Genomic DNA, 17207 nt, shown 5'->3' with positions numbered 1-17207 from the left:
TTTATACTAGTCTGTCGGCATAGTAACAGCGTAGCGGAGAACGTCCCAGGCCGTGTGGCACCGAATCGACGTAACGAATGATTTTACGAGGAATGCTAGCAGATACTGACGGAGAAGAACGCAGTAAAAGAAATAAACGAGGCATACCACAATAGTTCAAGATAGTGGACGCAGTGGTAAGAGTACCCAACAAAAGAGGAGAAGAACGCAGCGCGGGTACAAATGCTGCGTAGAGCCACCCGTCAGAATGTGATACAAACAGAAGAGGAGACAGCAAACCCGACTCTTCAAAGAGAAGAAGTGCCACCAAGAAGAGAAGAAGTGCGAAGAACTCGAGCAGCTGTACCGCTTTTACGACACACGGAAGTTCTATCAGAGACTCAGTGAATCTCGCAAAGGCTTTATGCTGCGGTCCGAAATGTGCAGAGATAAAGATGAAGGTATCTTGACTGACGACCGTGCGGTGGTCAAAAGGTGGAAGCAGCACTACGATGAACACCTGAATGGCGTGTAGGAGGAAGACTATAATAGCGGAGGAAGTGACCACATTGGTGTAGCAAGCAACGAAGATTTGCCACCCCTATCGAAGCCATCTAGCGGCTGAAGAACAACAAAGCAGCGGGAAAGGATGACATTGGAGCGGAACTTGTTAAAATGGACCCGGACAAGTTGGCTGGCTGTCTGCATCAACTGATTGTCAAGATTTGGGATACGGAACGACTGCCGGAGGAGTGGAAAGACGGGGTTATCTGCCCTGGCTATCTACAAGAAAGGCGATAAGCTGGATTGTGAGAACTACCGAGCGTTCACTTTCCTGAATTCCGCCTACAACGTGCTTCCATCGACTATCGCCAATAGCCAATAGATTTGTGGGAAGTTACCAGGCCGGATTCATGGAGGGACGGTCTACAACGGACCAAATCTTCACCCAGCGGCAGATCCTCCAGAAGTGCCGCGAATTCCGAGTCCCCACCCATCACCTGTTCATCGATTTCAAAGTCGCATATGATAGCGTAAACCGACAAGAGCTATCTAAAATTTTGGACGAAAACAGCTTTTCGGGGAAGCTTACTAGACTTATCATGGCTACGATGGATGGGATCCAGTGCTGTGTGAGAACCTCGGGTGGATTGTCGGATCCATGCGAAGTATATGGTATATGGCGGGCGGTTCCGAACGCGACAGGGCCCGCTTGGGCAGTACCGTGGTAATCGACGGGAATGAGTTCGAGGTAGTCGAAGAATTCGTATACCTTGGCTCACTGGCAACAGAGGACAACAATACCGGCCGTGAAATTAAAAGGCGTATTATCAGTGGAAGTCAGGCCTACTACGGACTCCACAAACACTTGCGGACGAACAATCTGAGCCCCCGTACAAAGTGCACACTTTACAAAACGCAAAATAGACTAGTTGTCCTCTACGGGCACGAAACATGGACACTGCTAGAAGAGGACCTACGAGCACTCGGAGTTTTCAAATGGCAATTGCTAAGAATCATCTTTGGTGGAGTGCAAGAGAACGGTGTATGGAGGCGAAGAATGAACCACGTGTCTCTACGGCGAACCAAGTATTCAGAAAGTGGTTTAAGCTGGACGGATACGACATGTTGTTAGAATGTCGGACAACTATCCTGCAAAAATAGCTTTCACATCAAATCCGGTAGGAACAAGACGAAGAGGGGCACAGCGAGCGAGATGACAAGACCAGGTGGAGCAAGATCTGTCGAGCACTAGGTGCCCGCAAAACTGGAGACCAGCTGCCATGGACCGAAATAGATGGAGAGACTATACTGTGCAGGCCTTGTCGTAAGACGTTAGGCCAATTAAAAAAATCCGGCACATGTCAAATTTGGTTTCATTTGCTTGATTAGTTTTTGAGTTATGTAGAAATTTCAATTTCATACCAATTTTCACGCCGATCGGTTCAGTAGTTTCGGAGTCTACAAGGGTCAGACAGACAGAAATTCATTTTCATAGGTATCGGCTATTATAGATATTTGACCACATAATGTTGATACAAATTTAGTTCCAATTTATAGTAAAATTTCAAGTCCGAATTTCAAGGATGATTTCAATTCCATTTTAAGAGCTATTTCATTATGGACTAATTTTAAGTCGAATTTCATGTTCAACAGAAGTCCAGTTTTAAATCCAATTTCATGTCCAATAAATTGGCCCATTTTAAGTCCAATTTAATTTCCAATTTATGTCTTACTTCAACTCAGACTTCAAGTCTGATTCCTAGTGTAAATTCAAATTGAACTTGGACAAATTACGTCCAATTTCATGTCCAATTTGATGCAGAGCTGGCGCTTGCGATAAGCAAAATAATCAACCGCTTGGGGATCCACTTTTAGGGGATGCAGTTAAAAAAGTGAAGCATGAAATAAATCAGTTGCTTAGCAACCAACCTAAGTTGCTTAATACAGATATTTCAGGGAGTTATTGAAGACCATATTTGTCAATGTCAATCGTAACGGAGTTATTAAACTTTTTTTAGTTTTTGGGTCTGTTTGCCTTAAAGTAGCTCTAGTACCAGAAGGTAAACTGAACCGAACAATAAAAAAGTTTTATAACTCTGTAACCTCTATCACCCCTCAAATATATGCATTATGCTACCTAACACCGTGTATAATACGTTCTTCCTCCCCATTTAGTACAATAGAGTCGGTGGCTCGTGCTGTATCAAGAATTTCACTTTTCTGTGTTCGGTTCTGGGCTACTCGTTGCCAATTCCTTGAGCGTCTCGACACAAGCAAGTCAGCTTCATTCTGGTCGAGTTGATTTAACACGATTAATTGAAACACCAATAAAATCGATTCATTAGTTTAACTGATATGAATTTAAAAAATAGAACCTAAGAGCAAAACAAAATCTGCCCTTGTTACAACGAGACTTTTGGCAGAGCTATGGGTAAACCGCTCGCACTAACAATAGCTGAGCTTGTCAGCGAGATTTTGCTATAATTTTGCATTCTAAAACAACCGAAAGTAAAACTACCGTTCATCAGAAACCGAGCATATTCAATCTCCGTATTAATTGAATCTTCAGTTTGTAGGATTTCTTGATTTCTTGTAATTGCAATTGAAAACCAAAAATCTTGTCGCTATCCAACATCCAACCAAACATTGATTAAATTATTATAAATTTTATCCCCAACGGAGAAGGCTAGTGTAGGTGGGAGAGTTCTAAAAATACACATCGGCATGCACTGATAGATTAATTAATTACGTCACCATAATGCCAGCGGCCCAGCCAGTGGTGACTCAAGTGCATGTAAATTGTTAACAGTGCATCCAGCATACGGCGTGGTGCGCAGATAAATAAATGGAATGATTGTTAATATTGAATTGTTCGTACGAAAAATGCTGATGCTGATGCACTTTTCGAGTAGGAAAAAAGTTATGGGTTTGAAATGTGGGAATGGAATTTGGGTTTTATGCGTTGGGAACCAAATCGAAATTCCAGACGCGATCAGCGTCTATAGAATAATGAAACGCATTCATGCCTTCAGAAAATTGTGACTTCAGCTAAGTACTTTATCCGCTGAGAGGTCATGTTTTTAAAATTTTATAGTTTTATAATTATCGTAAGAAATGATTTGTGGGCGATCATTAGTTTTAATTATTGTCCATACTACAGAAAGTGTGTACAGGATCACAGTGTATATAAGAACTTCAATAGTAATGTCATGTCGACGGGTTTAAGTGAACGCTTTAGCGAAGTAGTAGATAAACATCGGGCCTCTTTAGACGAAAAATGTTCTTATCGAAAAGGTGATTCGATATCCTACAAGAGTTCGTTAAACTAATTTTTCAATTTAAAAAAATTAATTCGTAAATAAAGTTTTGCGGAAAACTTAGCGCAGTGATCCTAGCCTGACCGACATTGGTCGATTCAGGAGTTTTAATTTCCCGTCGGTCAAGATACTGGATGACAACAAAATTACAAAAAAAAAATATCGCTTAATACTAGTACTAAAGTTAACACCCCATCAGATTCACTTCGGGTGGCTTTTGTCGGATCTGCTTTACCTGGTCATGTTTGCGCAAGCAAACTACCTTAACAAGCAGCAGTTAGATCAAACGGCCCTAACTACTGCCAAGCCAGCACAAACACGTATATCAATGTATAAAAACTATGGTAAATATCTCTTAACAAATTCGGATTCGTAAATAAAGTCTAATAAAGCGCGCTCAAGTTGATATTCTATCATTTATAATGCTAGTAACTGACAAACATACGGTTTTCAGCACAAATTCGTATAGCTGCATGCAGCTGGTCGCGCTTAATCGGATCTTATCGTATTGAAATACCTATATAAGTGTATCGCTCAAAATTACTCCTCAGTGGATAAGCGGCTTTTGCGCGTCGAATACGATTTTCTTGAATACATATCAATACGTAACTCTAAAAGCGTTCTATTAAAGCCAAAGCAAACCCGTTCAGCACCTGCTAATTTAAATTCATCTGAAAAGTTCCTAGCGCTTCTGGGAATAACATAAACCTCCATTTTTCGTTCTTTTTTGTCTTTCAGATTTTTCAGATACAGTAATGTTCCGATTTTGTCAGCCCCATGTTGAATTTTGGGCTGACAAAATGGGGAAATTGACAAAATCGGTAAATTTTTTCGAAATTTTTTTCAAAATTCAAGACTTAAGACCTTGCAATATCGAAGACTTCTACTAAAAATTAAATTTTAACCCTCAATTGGTCAACCGAAAGCTGAACGAACCGGGCACAGCACACTGGTTCAGAACCTTTTTTGGTGCGCATTAGCTTTGAGCGAGAAAACTTGGTTTTAGGTTTATTGAACCTTTGAAAGAGTTTCTTAAAATTAAAAGTTCTATCGTCCAGCGGAATTCAAATTTTGGTTAATTCCCCTAAAAGTGAAATAAAAATTTTATTTTTTTTCAGTTTCAATATGACACATTGATGTGTTCTGTAAAGTTTTACAGCATATTATTATAAGAAATTTTGCTGAAGACATTAACCTTCTATCTCTTAGCAAAGATAGAAAAATCCTATTTCCCATAAATGAAAAATCGTTAAAATCGGTTTTTCTATTTTAGCCGTTTTTGTAGTTGTTGTATGACTTTTTCCTGTTTTACAAAGTTGTACAAATAGTAAAAATGCGCAACATTGCTGAATATAGTATACCTCTATCTTTGCTTGTTTAGGAACTATAGAACTTTTACTATAAAAATACCCTAATTTTGACCCCGAATTACTCGCAAGAAGGCATCATTTTATTCAAAATCTCTCCACGGAGAATCAGAATAGTTTCAAGCAGGCTGAAAAATTTTATGAATCATGTTGAAAAGCACAAAAGTTAAATAAAATCTATAGGCTGTGTGTTTATAGGGAGAAAAAGCTGATAAAATCGGGGGTAGACAAAATCGGGAGCTGATAAAATCGGAACATTACTGTATTGTGAACTGGATTTTTAAAACTTTCAGAATCACTGATCATTTTGCAACTTTTTTACTGGCATTTTTACCAGCAGTTGAGACGTTATTGAAGCGATTCAGTACAAAATGGCCTCTAATTATAGCCATCGTTTGATAGTTATTTCTACCGTCGAGATGTGGGTAGCAATCAATGGCGTTGCAGTGGAATTGCAGAAATATATTTTTCAAATTCGATTCTTTAAAAATATTAACCATTATGCCAACAAATGCCATTTGAATGCGATGCATTCACTGTTTGCTGGCTTCCTTCTAGTATTGATAGGTATCAGTTTTTATGATTCAATTTAAATTATACTGCACTCTTATTATGCTTTTTACGACCGATTTGGTCATGAAAACCGTTATAATTGTGCAATAAAAGCTACATTCATACTCGTGACGCCTTGTAGGGGAGCGATTTTAGCATGCTAAAAATCGTAATTCTTTCTTTCGAATTAACTCCCACCGAGCGACCGCTTGAGCTACATTCTCAAGATATGATCAAACATTATATAACATGTTCGTTATATAACAAGTTAGTTCACCATCTCACTTTTGGTCTTCATAAAATACTTTTAAGTATTGCAGTTTGTAGGGTTTCGTTCTATATTCTATAGAATTTGCTTTCGGCAGGCAATTAAGCGACAGTACGAAGCGAATGCTGGATTATGATTTGATGGTTTTATAGTCTTTCCAATATTTTCAGAATAACATTAGTTTAGTATGAATTTTAACTCAATATGTTCACTACACCGAAAATATTCTATTTATTTTATAATAAATAAATATTATGACGACACCATTGATACATTTACATGATACGATTTGTTTGTACTAACCTAGCGTGTTTAATAGGTTTCACATTTCGTTTTCCTAACGATTACGATAGAAATCGGATCGGAAAATGCAATATTCGTACTTGCAACTGCCAACTAAAACAAACCACCAAAACAATAACAAAGAGCAAGGCAGCCAGTTCACACAGGTTTCAGCATATTTCGGGTTACCAGTTGTTCAAATTAAAAAGTAACCCCGTCAGTTTGCATGAGGAATCGTTCAAACGAACGGGGTCCACTGTACTTCGTATAATATTCACGCATTAATCAGCCGGAAAAGCTAAAATGGCCCATAACTGTGTGTGACCCATGATTGCGGACTGACTGTAAAAGATATAAATAAAATACAACTAAAATTGATCTCTACAATACACGTTTATCCGAATTTCGAAAATTCCTCGCAAGGCTAGATATAATAAGGTGGTTCTCATCAAAAATCAGCACACAGCGTCCACCGCCTCTGCTGGCCGCCGATCATAGAAAACGTGACATGTCGGAGCGTCTTCGGTCATAAACAAGGCCAGATATATATAGATAAACACAGAAGTGGACACAAATCTATTCCACTGCAAGTGCGTTGCCATCGCCGCCCGTAAAGAATGTTTTCCTTCGATTGTGACGAATAAACACTTCGCTTCGGTTCTATTTTCATTCGTCGTCGTGACCGCCAATTACGTTCTTTTGTTCGATAAATAGGCATTGTCCCGAAGCGAGCAATATTGTCGCCCGTAGAATTTTCTATAGCGAGCAGAAAAAGAAAAATATCCTATTAGAAGCATTATGGTATGCTTCCATACGAGCATATGTATGAGCAACCGCCCCGTTTACCGTAATGATCATTATCATCCTCCTTGTAGTCGTCATATTTTCACATCAGTTGAACTAATATCCCTTTATCTTTCTCTCTCGCTCTCTTTTGCGGTGTCCCGCGCACTATTTACAGGTTTTCCAGCCGCTTTGAAATTCCTCTGCTGGTGCAGAGTGTCGTAATGAACATAACCATGTTCATAATGATCCACCTGTGTGTGACGGTGCGGCGTAACAATGCTATCATGCGAACCAGGGAACGGGTGTTTTCAGGTGAGTTCTCTAGGTTTTTTTCCTCCTGTTCAGCTACTCGTTCCGCATTTTAGATTCAGTTGAATGCAAAAGGCCAAGGTTGCTCCGGTGAAAAGAACCTCGACTTTGCTTTACAACCACCGCGGAGACAGCTAAGACATGACGACCTTGGTCCGCGGTTTGCTGTTATATCTGTACTAAACTTTGTACTTTTAGAATTGAAATCATCTACCAGTAGCAGTAAAATACGTGATTCTTCTGTTAGTTGCTATTTGCATTAGTTATACAGTTTGGTTTTTGATTCACGTTACGCTCTATAGAAATTGTACGATTTTTTCAGACATGTTTATTAACTAGCTACAATTCTCACTGTAAATTCAATTAAATATTTTTTGGCGTACAATTCAAGTACGCCAAAAAACATTTGAAGGGTTTAAATTTAATTTTGTATTTGATAATTGTAGAGAAAAATGAATCTGATTGGCTCAATAACTAATAAAAATGAATTTTTACAACTCTGAACGTTGCAAAAAGTCAAAATCAATTATTTCATTACAGAACAAGTACGTTTGGTCACAGTTTCAATGCTTGTTTATTGTCTTTTTTGGTTAAAAACTTTTTCTTCAAAAGAAAACGTAATTTTGCCTGATATTGTATTATATCAGTAGAAACAAACATTTACTGTTAAAGAATTGCTTTTCCCTGTTATCTTAATATACGATCCAAACTAATTCAAGACGGAGGTACTTTTTCCAAGTCTTCTCTGTTTGTCTAATGGAAACTGCCATTATAGTCTGCCTTTTTTCCTAATACTGACAATATTTCACAGCAAGCTTCATCTCAAGTGCTCAATTTAGCAAACAATGGCAAAAAAGAGCATCAGAAGCAAAAAACAAAAACTAACACAATACATAAAAAAAAAGATTGATCATCAGAAAACCAAACCACACTCTGAACCCGCCCTGATTTCCATGTTATCTCGCAGGCGATGAAACGCTGCTGGAGGCCCGAGAGTCTATTAATAGAGCCATCGATGAGCACGCTGCCACCGCCAAGAGCGACGGCGTAATTAGCAATCGAACAGCAGCGGCCACCGTAGGAAGCTCATCGCACTCGACGGCACCCGGCTGCCTGGGAACGGCACAACTCGAAGCAGCAGTAGGCAAATTGGCCAATAGCACCACTATCGGTATCGGATCCGGTCTGCCAGCAGCAGCGGCGGCGGCTGGTGGTGCGGCGGCGGGACTAAAGAAGTCGCGGTCCCGGCACTACATTGTCGGTACGTTTTACAATCGAGCAACAACACTAGTCCATCCCACACCAAACCACCACCACCACCACCACCATAGCTGTAAATGAGTGTTTTTGCGCTCATCTAATTTATTAGCTACTGCCTTCATTATTAGCTCACTCGCCTACCCAACCTGTCAAGCGCAATTCATATAAACCATCCTCACAATCAGCGGCAGCTGCTACGGTGCATACAACGAGAGTCCTTGTTTATTGTGCTGTGTTTTGTTGCTCTAGTGTCCAGTAGTAGATTGTGCTTGTGCTGCGATTTTTCCTCCTGGAAAATAGCTCATCGTTCCGTTCCGTTCGTGCAAGCTGTGCTCTCCCGGAGCACTCATACCATGCACAACCAGCCGTGTGATCTTCATCATTGCTTCTTAGTGCACTCGAGTCGGGTTATCAGTAGTATCATCATCGCTCAAGTACTAACGTTCATTGTTTGTCGGCTGACAAGTTCCCTTTTGTAGGCCATAGGTACTTGCATGCGGGTTTTACAACAACAGAAAGAAGAAAAAACAACATCATCGCAAAAATTTTCATATGCCTACGACAGATTTACCAGAATAGGATTTTATCTAGGGTTGAAGAAAGTTAATCCCAAATTAATTCGTCCTGTAGTGTAATCTCACCGTTTCTTATCCAACAATTTATTCGTCAAAAGCTTATGTCATGAGTAACAATAAATTTGAAAATTTTAAAATTGATTTCGTAAACGAAAGATAGTTACGCTCACTTAAGTTCTTTGGACTCTATTGCCTCATAGAAGTAAAATCAGTAAAAGTAGTGTATGTAACTTGTGTAGAGATGAAGGTAGTCTACAATCTTTCTGAATAAAGTACTGCATATTTCTATATTTACGCTATAGACAGACAAACAGATATAACACTCACTTTCCCATTCGTCACACTTTCCCATTTCGTCCGTATTCGTCAAAATAACACTTTCTAACGAAAACAGGGAAATGCCCCATGAAAATACTTGCTTTTTCGAGTGATACTCCTGCTCTAAGTTAATATTTAGGAACGTTGAACATTTTTTTTTTGTCGGAAGATTTGACCACTGCGACCATTATTTTGATCTATTGTGGTATACTTCTTCTTTTGTCTAGGTATTAGTTACCGACATAACACTATTGATGGAAGTGTTTGTCATTGTCAATTCATACCTCTTCTCCCAGTCCGGCATTGAACTTCTTATGAAGTTTATTACCTGTTTGGGATTTGCAGACCAGACTTCGAAAGGCTCCATTGTTCCTTTACCGAAGATTCTTAGTCTGCGAAGAGTTAGTGCACTGCACTGGTAGAGCAGATGTTCTGCGATTTCGCTTTCGAATTCGCAGAGTTGGCAAGTATCATTTTCCAGCCTACCAATCGTTTTGAGATGGCGTTTGCTCGGACAATGACCGATAAATAGTCCTATTATTATGCATAGTTCGGTTTTCTTCAAATTAAGCAATGATAGGCTTTTTTACGGTCTGGCTGTATAAAGCGCTTAGACTGGCTTAGTCCTGTAGAGGATTTCCAATTTTCCTCTATTGTGTTGTGTTCCCATGTCCGAAGTTCGGATTTAAGCGCGCTTGGTGACACACCACAGAACGATTCTGGGCCGATAAAGTCCGTAGATGAACCATGCCTCGCAAAAGTATCGGCTTTTTCATTTCCTTCCACTCCGCAATGGCCGGGAACCCAGTAAAGGTTTACTTGATTCCTTTCCGTCAGTTGCGTCAGTGAGAGGATACACTCCCATACTAGCTTTGAATTACAAGTAGAAGCTTTAAGTGCTTTAAGCGCTGCTTGACTGTCAGAAAAAATACATATGTTAGCATATCTATAGTTTCTAACTAGGCAGACACGTGTACATTCGTAGATTGCATAGATTTCAACCTGGAATACTGTGGGCCAGTGCCCCATTGGTATTGAAATATTTATTCCTGGGCCTGTGTGATGCCAGCTCCAGTAAAGCTATTCATTTTTAATATTTTTTGAAACGATGGTTCTACAATTGATGAAGGGACGGTAGGGAAATGAAAATTTTTTGGTGAAGGTGGGGAAGAGCGGAAAGGAAGGGGGGGGGGTATTGGTAGCTATGCTTGACAAGTAGTCATTTTGACTCCTACCTTTTGTCCAATACTGGAAGGTGCATGAGTCGAACCAAGCTGTAATCTGAGATTACAACCGGATTCGAACCCACAACACCCGTCAGGGCATGTGGTTCGCTGGTACTTGTACCTTTGAACCATAGAGGCGCTGGACAAAAGGAGACCGCAAAATCCACTTCTCAAGGATAGCGACGCGTTAGGTTGGGTTATCGACACATATTGTGCCGCTTCCTACATCAATTGCAGATTACCACCGAGCGAGAAGTTTTAATCTAACTACTGTTTACTTTCAGAACGACGACACTATGCCGGCCCTTACGACTTGCAAGGTACTGCACGTGACGTTGTTCGTCTGTCAGCTTGTGTTAGCCGCGTTTCTCGGCGCGGGTTTTCGAGGGAAGGCCCCGTTCCTATGTAATAGACTAATCTCATGTTTTTAGTCTTGACCTTGAAATGCTGCTGTTGAAAAAAAATGTTTCAAAAAATATTAATATATATGTATGACCGCATTTCAAGGTCAAGACTAAAAACTTGAGATTAGTCTATTACATAGGAACGGGGCCTTCCCTCGAAAACCCGCGCCGAGAAACGCGGCTAACACAAGCTGACAGACGAACAACGTCACGTGCAGTACCTTGCAAGTCGTAAGGGCCGGCATAGTGTCGTCGTCCTGAAAGTAAACAGTAGTTAGATTAAAACTTCTCGCTCGGTGGTAATCTGCAATTGATGTAGGAAGCGGCACAATATGTGTCGATAACCCAACCTAACGCGTCGCTATCCTTGAGAAGTGGATTTTGCGGTCTCCTTTTGTCCAGCGCCTCTATGGTTCAAAGGTACAAGTACCAGCGAACCACATGCCCTGACGGGTGTTGTGGGTTCGAATCCGGTTATAATCTCAGATTACATGGTTCGACTCATGCACCTTCCAGCATTGGACAAAAGGTAGGAGTCAAAATGACTACTTGTCAAGCATAGCTACCAATACCACCCCCCCCCCCCCCCCTTCCTTTCCGCTCTTCCCCACCTTCACCAAAAAAATTTTCATTTCCCTACCGTCCCTTCATCAATTGTAGAACCATCGTTTCAAAAAATATTAATATATATGTATGACCGCATTTCAAGGTCAAGACTAAAAACTTGAGATTAGTCTATTCATTTTTGACCCATCTGTATAGAAAACAACAGAGCCCTGGCGGATACTCGGGCCTCCTTGTTCCCAAGTATCCCGTCCGGTTTCTATTATTTTGAAAGGCTTTACGAAGTTTGTCTTTGTTTCCATCCAGTCTTCGTTGTTAATTATAAGCTTGCTCAGCTGAAAGTTTTTGAGGATTGACAGCTGGCCACTTATATCTCCATCACTAACTTGTTTGTGACGTGTTATTTTTAGTGCATGTTTCTCCGCCTCCAACTGTATTACCTGATGGAGGGGTAAAAGGTGCAAGATTGCGTCTAAGGCTTTTGATGGTGAGCTTTTGACTGCACCGGTAATTAAATTACACGCTAGCCTTTGTAGTTTGCCTAATTTTAATTGAGTAGTCCTTTCTTAACGTCGAACATAGATGATGTTAGTGTTAAGGTAAAATGTTCGTGACGATAATTTTTGTTGGTTTTTCTTCCTAGACTTATGTCTGTTTGTCTGTGGCTAAAGTTCGGCTGTAACTTTTTTACGTTACGTTAATTTATTATTAACAAAGTATACAGACTGTGCTAATGTTTCATCATGTGCCATGCGTGAGAGTATGCTTGAACCTATCAATGTATCCCTGTTGAATACAACAGATGTCGTTACTTTGTAACGCATATTGTACATATTGCAAACAGCCCAATTTTGCGCGACAATAAATTTACTCAGCGCAACAACAGTACACTCTCATGCATTTCAGTTTCTTTTGTGTTCATCGCTAATCGCAATATAACGTTTGACACCTGAACCAATAAACAGTTGGTTAATATTGTTTTTATTTATTGCGTTCATGTTGCGAAATTTAATTTCTTCGAATTGAAATGTCGTAAACATATTCAGCTCCCGGCTCTCGTACGGCATCAAAATTACTTTACCGGTCTCACGAAAGAATGGTAGTAAGATGCTATGGAGAAGTATAGGAAAAGTTTTTTTTTTTTTTCAAAATTAGGCAGAATTCATGAAAATAAGCGTAACAGAATAACTGTATCATAATTAAAAATTAGTGATTAGTAGTGTATTAGTGTATAGTAGTGATTAGTGACTGTCTTTTAGGTAGGTAAACATAGATAAGTAAAAAATTTTGCTTTTACTACCACTAGAAAAGCACCATCTCTTGAAAAACAACGGTTCGTGGGGTGTCCTATACTTATCAAAAAATCGGCAAAAGAAAGTGCTGCATTGGGCCGACTGGTCACAGAATTTCATGAAATTTGGCTTACGGTAATATGGTAGATGTACCAGCAATAGTAGAACACACGCTACGCCTGGAGGCACCTATTATTGATTAATATTTTTTTGAAACGATGGTTCTACAATTTATGGAGGGACGGTAGGGAAAAGTAATGAAATTTTTTTGGGAAAAGAGGGGAAAGAGTGGAAACCTATTATTGAGCTTTCATTTACATCAGATTGCTCTTCACAGGATGTTAGCATTGGTCAAAACAATGAATTTAACGAAGGACTTAAAATGTACAATATTGGGGTTTTTACGAAATCTTATTTTAAAGGTTATATAGCCGTCATCCCCTCTCAAGTAATTATACCCGTTGTAATCGACCATCTCCGATTTCAACTAAATTCAGGGCATAATTCATCGTTTTGACCCCACATTGAATTTCCCAAGGTTTTGTAAAAAAGCCGTGGGCGTAAACCGTCATTAGACATTACCCTTCTTTATCGACAGACTTCGCAGCCGGCTGTTTAGAGTACATGAAAATTACGGGGCTAGTGTAACGATCCTACTGACTTCTTCTAGCAAGCACCGCCTAACCGAGATTCGAACATACGACGACTGGCTTTTTAGACCAACATCGTACCTCGAAGCTAACTGGGCGGATTTGTGCGAATTGATCAATTCTCCTTGACTGCCGCTTCTGCACTTTTCTCAGATTTTCAAATAATCTTTTTTTACGATCCGAAACGTTCATTTTACGTTCCTAAAGCAATTTGCAATTTAGTTATACCCATATTATTTTTTAAAGATTTTTAAACGCGTAATGGAATAATAAGTTTTTATTTAATCTTTGAACGATGAAATCGTGAAGATTGACTTTTTTGAAAGTCTGAAAAAATGACGAAGCGTCACTGTAAGAGGGATTGATTAATCCGACCAAACTTTTGGAAATTGAACCAGAAAATTAGGTGTTAGACTACCTAACATAAACGTGCAGTAGTAGTTTAGTAAGTAAAACATTCGGGTCTGAACGATAAAATTAGTTTTAACGACCCAATCTACTTTCGGCTACTTACTTATATCGAAATTTTCCAGTTCATCCAATTTATCGTTATTCGCACCAGACACTTCCTCACACCCAAAAAAGGATTTCTTGTTCGTCAATTAGTTTATACCTTTAAATGATAAAACAACAGCGCCATTTCTTATGATCGGAAAATTAATGTTTAACAAGGGCACCAATCATAGTCCAAGAAAGAGAACATAGCTTCTCCAATGTTTTTGGAACTTTCCACTGTGAAATTGAGAAAGATGCCGAAAAAGAGAGAAATAGCAAGCAAATGAGAAGAGAGAGAGAGGGGGGGGGGGGGAATAGAGAACCCCGAGAGCTATTCTCAAGTAACAATTGTATGCTTTATTACGTTCCTTAATGAGCTGCCTGCCGTGACCCACTCTTCAGAAGGTTTTAGAATTAGGTTATAAGCTCAAGTTGTCGAATCACGCTCTGCTGAAAGCAGCTATAAAACCGATTAAGCTTTCGCTGCTTATCAGCCACCGCCAAAATTAATTGAAACTTTTCGCTTTTTGCTTTGGAAAAAACTAAATCGGTCCGCCAGCTTTGTTAACTTGAAAATACAACCATGAGCAAATAAGTTAAAATTTTACTGTCAGTTCATCCACATTGATTTCGTTTATTAATACCTAAATAAATATCCCATAGAATAATTAATACATTTCCAGCAGCCTCCGTTGGTTTGCAGCACATGCGCATTTAATTTTATCGTGCATGTTTAATTTTAATATATTTATTACATCTTCAACACAAACAAAACACAAACAATTTACTAACTTTATGATTGGATTCTACGTCTATAGACAGTTATAACATCACTGTTGGCGCGGACGGTTTATTGAAGTATACTTTAGCCTTTGGACTTTGAGCAATAGCCCGTGGTAGATCAACTGATCTCGGGGTTGCTTGCGGGACTAAGTTCTTTTGTTAGCGATAGCCCGATTGGGGTCGCATTAAACGCACAAAGTCTGAAGTCGAAATGGCTTGCTTTATTATCCGAAAGGTTTGCTTTTATAGCTAAATTTTGGTGGAAAATATCGGTAATGCATATCGATATTTTCCTTATTCTAAATGCATTCTTAAAGTTAAAAAGAGATAGACTACTGGGACAGAAAGATTCTTTGTTCGATACATTCGGTTCTGGAATTGTAATTCGAGTCCTTACACCGAGTCACATAGGCCACCGACAGGTCGGAGAGCTAGCTCAGCAAAATGCGTGCACTTGTGAAGTGTATGCATATGGCGCTGGTGCTTGCGTTCGGTGCCCGCCGTGTGTCTCAATACGATCGGAGTTGTCTGTTTTGTCTTGCTTGTTGCATAATATTTATTTACATGATGTTGTGCATGGTTAGGGTAGAGTACGGATGGTACATTCAGGAAAAAATATAGCTGTCCCAGATGCCTTTACAAATTTGTGATTTTTGAAATGTTTTTTGTTCTTGATTTTTTTTTGTTCTTATAATATGTTTTGCTTGTCCCTATGAGATAATTATAATTGATAAAAAAATATTATAAGGTATTTCTAAAAAAAATTTACAAAAAAAAAACAATTTGATTAAGTATGATGTCACTATATAAAAGTAGTTGTTATTATTCACATTTTAATTAATCTATTTTGTGTACAGTATTCGCAATTTTGGATTTTTACTACTTCTTAGAATTAATTACTAACATTGTTTTGACCAACGATTGTAATCTATTGAAAAAAATTAATGTATGATAAAATATAAATTTTTATTTAATAGAATTTATTTCTTGACGAATAATAATGAAAACCTTATATCATCGTACCCAGTAGCTTTTTGAATTAAAACAATTTACTATTTCGGCAAATTAGTTTTGGCTTCATTTTAGAGGTCTACAGAGATAGCAATCTTTCTTTGCGATTTCTTCAGAAGAGCAACCTTGATTGACTTCCATTATATTTTAATACATCTGGTCACCTGTGTGCCAGGCATCCGGGGAGAAAAAAATCCATTATAGGTCACGAGCGCTAGAGCCTGTGCCTTAACTAGTATTTAACAATATTTTCCAACGGACACTAATGTCATCGTTGATTGTTATATCCCGGGCATCTGGGGCTAAAATTTTATCATTCACTTCTTAGTTATGCTTCGATACCGTAGTATGAGCCAATATTTTTCTCATCATATATGCTCCCAGGTATAAATTTTTTATTTTTCGTTTTCTTATAATCTATGCCTTTGTCATGGATTTTTAGCCTTTTCGCATGACAAGGCAGGCTTGGCTTATTTGCGTAGCTCTTTAAAATAAAAAGTTGTGGGGTAAAAATAATAAAAAAAAGGTTTAAAAAGTGGTTAGGGGAATGCTGAGGATTTTTAGCCTGTTCGCTCAGCTATTAGTAAGTGTCTTGGCACTGGTAATGGTACTGTGACGATTTCCTTTTTATGTGCATCAAGTACGGGAAAGGGAATTGTTTGTTGGGTAGGATAAATAAATCGACCTTTGCACTGGAAATGGTAATTTTACGATTTCCTTATAGCGTGCAGTAAGGTGGATTGGTTAAATAATTAGGACTGTCTCCGCACTGGGATCAGAAATTTTTGCAATTTCCTTATTAATGTGCAAGGAGAGTTTTAGGGAAATCCACGTTAGTGGTTATACATATGTATAATAACTTAATATTTCGGGAAATCCTTCTGGCTAACTTGATTGCAAATTGATTCGAATTGCATTCTGGCTTACTGAGACTTTCCTTCCTGTCAATGGTTCTATTGTTATCCATTATAGAAATTGTAAATGGTTCTAGTGTTAACCATTTATAAATTAAATTGTATGTTATGCTTTCAATTAAAAATAATGTAAGCTGAGAAAAAAAAATTTATAGTAAAATTTATGCATTCGCTGAGCTGTTCTGGGTCACTCATGATTTAGGCCTCTTCATTTAATATTTTTCATATATTCATAATGTAATTTTATTTTATTTAATCAATCATATTGCAAAAATATAAGTCTCGTTTTTTCAAGGCAGTTGTGTGCTACAAATTTAATTATTTATTATTTTAACTTTTTAATTTATTTTA

General features: G+C 38.7%; 1 protein-coding gene across 1 annotated transcript in view; it reads left to right on the top strand.

Moving 5' to 3' along the window:
- Positions 1–17207, top strand: part of LOC128744338 (solute carrier family 66 member 2) — a 58593-nt gene that overhangs the window by 24148 nt on the left and 17238 nt on the right. The window contains exons 2-3 of the mRNA XM_053841246.1: positions 7231–7367; positions 8332–8625. Of these exons, the coding sequence (XP_053697221.1) occupies positions 7231–7367; positions 8332–8625 (431 nt within the window). The remainder of the gene's footprint in view (positions 1–7230; positions 7368–8331; positions 8626–17207) is intronic.

Source organism: Sabethes cyaneus, chromosome 3 (genome assembly GCF_943734655.1).
Source record: "Sabethes cyaneus chromosome 3, idSabCyanKW18_F2, whole genome shotgun sequence".
NCBI lineage: Eukaryota > Metazoa > Arthropoda > Insecta > Diptera > Culicidae > Sabethes > Sabethes cyaneus.
This window is presented reverse-complemented; position numbering and strand designations above follow the sequence as displayed.